We start from the raw sequence: 2,738 nt of genomic DNA, 5'->3' as shown, positions 1-2,738 counted from the left end.
TCAACCCACATGCAGGACCAGAATACAGTCTATATGGAAAAGGTTTTTCAGAAAAACCTAATGAAAATCCTGGTTAGTAGTAATTTTTAAACAACAAATTTTCTTTTCTAAGTATTTCAAATAATATTCGCTGACACTTACAAATAATCCTTATGTCTCAGCGCCTGGAACTTACAGCCCCGAAAAGTTCAATCCACATTCAGGACCAGAATACAGTCTATATGGAAAAGGTTCTACAGAAAAACCTAATGAAAATCCTGGTTAGTAATTGTCTTCACAAAAAGAATTTTTTTTCTAGGTATATCAAATAATAGTTACAGGTACTTACATATAACTTGTATTTCATAGCGCCTGGAACCTACAGCCCCGAAAAATTCAACCCACATGCAGGACCAGAATACAGTCTATATGGAAGAGTTCTTTCAGAAAAACCTAACGAAAATCCTGGTTAGTAGTTATTTTTAAAGAACAAATTTTCTTTTCTAAATTTTTCAAATAATATTCGCTGACACTTACAAATAATCCTTATGTCTCAGCGCCTGGAACTTACAGCCCCGAAAAGTTCAACCCACATGCAGGACCAGAATACAGTCTATATGGAAAAGGTTCTACAGAAAAACCTAATGAAAATCCTGGTTAGTAATTGTCTTCACAAAAAGAATTTTTTTCTAGGTACATCAAATAATAGTTACAGGTACTTACATATAACTTGTATTTCATAGCGCCTGGAACCTACAGCCCCGAAAAATTCAACCCACATGCAGGACCAGAATACAGTCTATATGGAAAAGTTCTTTCAGAAAAACCTAACGAAAATCCTGGTTAGTAGTTATTTTTAAACAACAAATTTTCTTTTCTAAGTATTTCAAATAATATTCGCTGAAACTTACAAATAATCCTTATGTCTCAGCGCCTGGAACTTACAGCCCCGAAAAGTTCAACCCACATTCAGGACCAGAATACAGTCTATATGGAAAAGGTTCTACAGAAAAACCTAATGAAAATCCTGGTTAGTAATTGTCTTCACAAAAAGAATTTTTTTCGAGGTACATCAAATAATAGTTACAGGTACTTACATATAACTTGTATTTCATAGCGCCTGGAACCTACAGCCCCGAAAAATTCAACCCACATGCAGGACCAGAATACAGTCTATATGGAAAAGGTCTTTCAGAAAAACCTAATGAAAATCCTGGTTAGCAGTTATTTTTAAAGAACAAATTTTCTTTTCTAAATTTTTCAAATAATATTCGCTGACACTTACAAATAATCCTTATGTCTCAGCGCCTGGAACTTACAGCCCCGAAAAGTTCAACCCACATGCAGGACCAGAATACAGTCTATATGGAAAAGGTTCTACAGAAAAACCTAATGAAAATCCTGGTTAGTAATTGTCTTCACAAAAAGAATTATTTTTCTAGGTATATCAAATAATAGTTACAGGTACTAACATATAACTTGTATTTCATAGCGCCTGGAACCTACAGCCCCGAAAAATTCAACCCACATGCAGGACCAGAATACAGTCTATATGGAAAAGGTCTTTCAGAAAAACTTAATGAAAATCCTGGTTAGTAGTTATTTTTAAAAAACAAATTTTCTTTTCTAAATTTTTCAAATAATATTCGCTGACACTTACAAATGACTCTTATGTCTCAGGGCCTGGAACTTACAGCCCCGAAAAGTTCAACCCACATGCAGGACCAGAATACAGTCTATATGGAAAAGGTCCTACAGAAAAACCTAATGAAAATCCTGGTTAGTATTTGTCTTCACAAAAAGAATTTTTTTTCTAAGTATATCAAATAACAGTTACAGGTACTTACATATAACTTGTATTTCATAGCACCTGGAACCTACAGCCCCGAAAAATTCAACCCACATGCAGGACCAGAATACAGTCTATATGGAAAAGGTCCTACAGAAAAACCTAATGCAAATCCTGGTTAGTAGTTGTCTTCACAGAAAGAATTTTTTTTTTTAAGTATATCCAATAATAGTTACAGGTACTTACATATGACTTGTGTTTCATAGCGCCTGGAACTTACAGCCCCGAAAAGTTCAACCCACACACAGGACCAGAATACAGTCTATATGGAAAAGGTCTTTCAGAAAAACCTAACGAAAATCCTGGTTAGTAGTCATTTTTAAAGAACAAATTTTCTTTTCTAAATTTTTCAAATAATTTTCGCTGACACTTACAAATAATTTTTATGTTTCAGCGCCTGGAACTTACAGCCCCGAAAAGTTCAACCCACATGCAGGACCAGAATACAGTCTATATGGAAAAGGTTCTACAGAAAAACCTAATGAAAATCCTGGTTAGTAATTCTCTTCACAAAAAGAGTTTTTTTTCTAGGTATATCAAATAATAGTTACAGGTACTTACATATAACTTGTATTTCATAGCGCCTGGAACCTACAGCCCCGAAAAATTCAACCCACATGCAGGACCAGAATATAGTCTATATGGAAAAGGTCTTTCAGAAAAACTTAATGAAAATCCTGGTTAGTAGTTATTTTTAAAAAATAAATTTTGTTTTCTAAATTTTTAAAATAATATTCGCTGACACTTACAAATGACTCTTATGACTCAGCGCCTGGAACTTACAGCCCCGAAAAGTTCAATCCACATGCAGGACCAGAATACAGTCTATATGGAAAAGGTTCTACAGAAAAACCTAATGAAAATCCTGGTTAGTAATTGTCTTCACAAAAAGAATTTTTTTTCTAGGTAT

General features: G+C 34.1%; 1 protein-coding gene across 1 annotated transcript; it reads left to right on the top strand.

Moving 5' to 3' along the window:
* Positions 1–5: 5 nt before the first annotated feature.
* Positions 6–2,696, top strand: LOC117182544 (mucin-1-like; the record flags this gene model as incomplete). Its single annotated transcript, XM_033375637.1, has 15 exons — positions 6–72; positions 162–260; positions 349–447; positions 537–635; positions 723–821; positions 911–1,009; positions 1,097–1,195; positions 1,285–1,383; positions 1,472–1,570; positions 1,660–1,758; positions 1,847–1,945; positions 2,035–2,133; positions 2,223–2,321; positions 2,410–2,508; positions 2,598–2,696. Coding segments are annotated over 15 exons (1,453 nt in total), but the record flags the coding sequence as incomplete, so codon positions are not given.
* Positions 2,697–2,738: the final 42 nt, after the last annotated feature.

This window comes from Belonocnema kinseyi, unplaced genomic scaffold, assembly GCF_010883055.1.
Source record: "Belonocnema kinseyi isolate 2016_QV_RU_SX_M_011 unplaced genomic scaffold, B_treatae_v1 SchBZDm_2883;HRSCAF=3159, whole genome shotgun sequence".
Lineage (NCBI taxonomy): Eukaryota > Metazoa > Arthropoda > Insecta > Hymenoptera > Cynipidae > Belonocnema > Belonocnema kinseyi.
The sequence above is the reverse complement of the archived record's forward strand: the minus strand, read 5'-3'. Positions and strand labels throughout refer to the sequence as shown.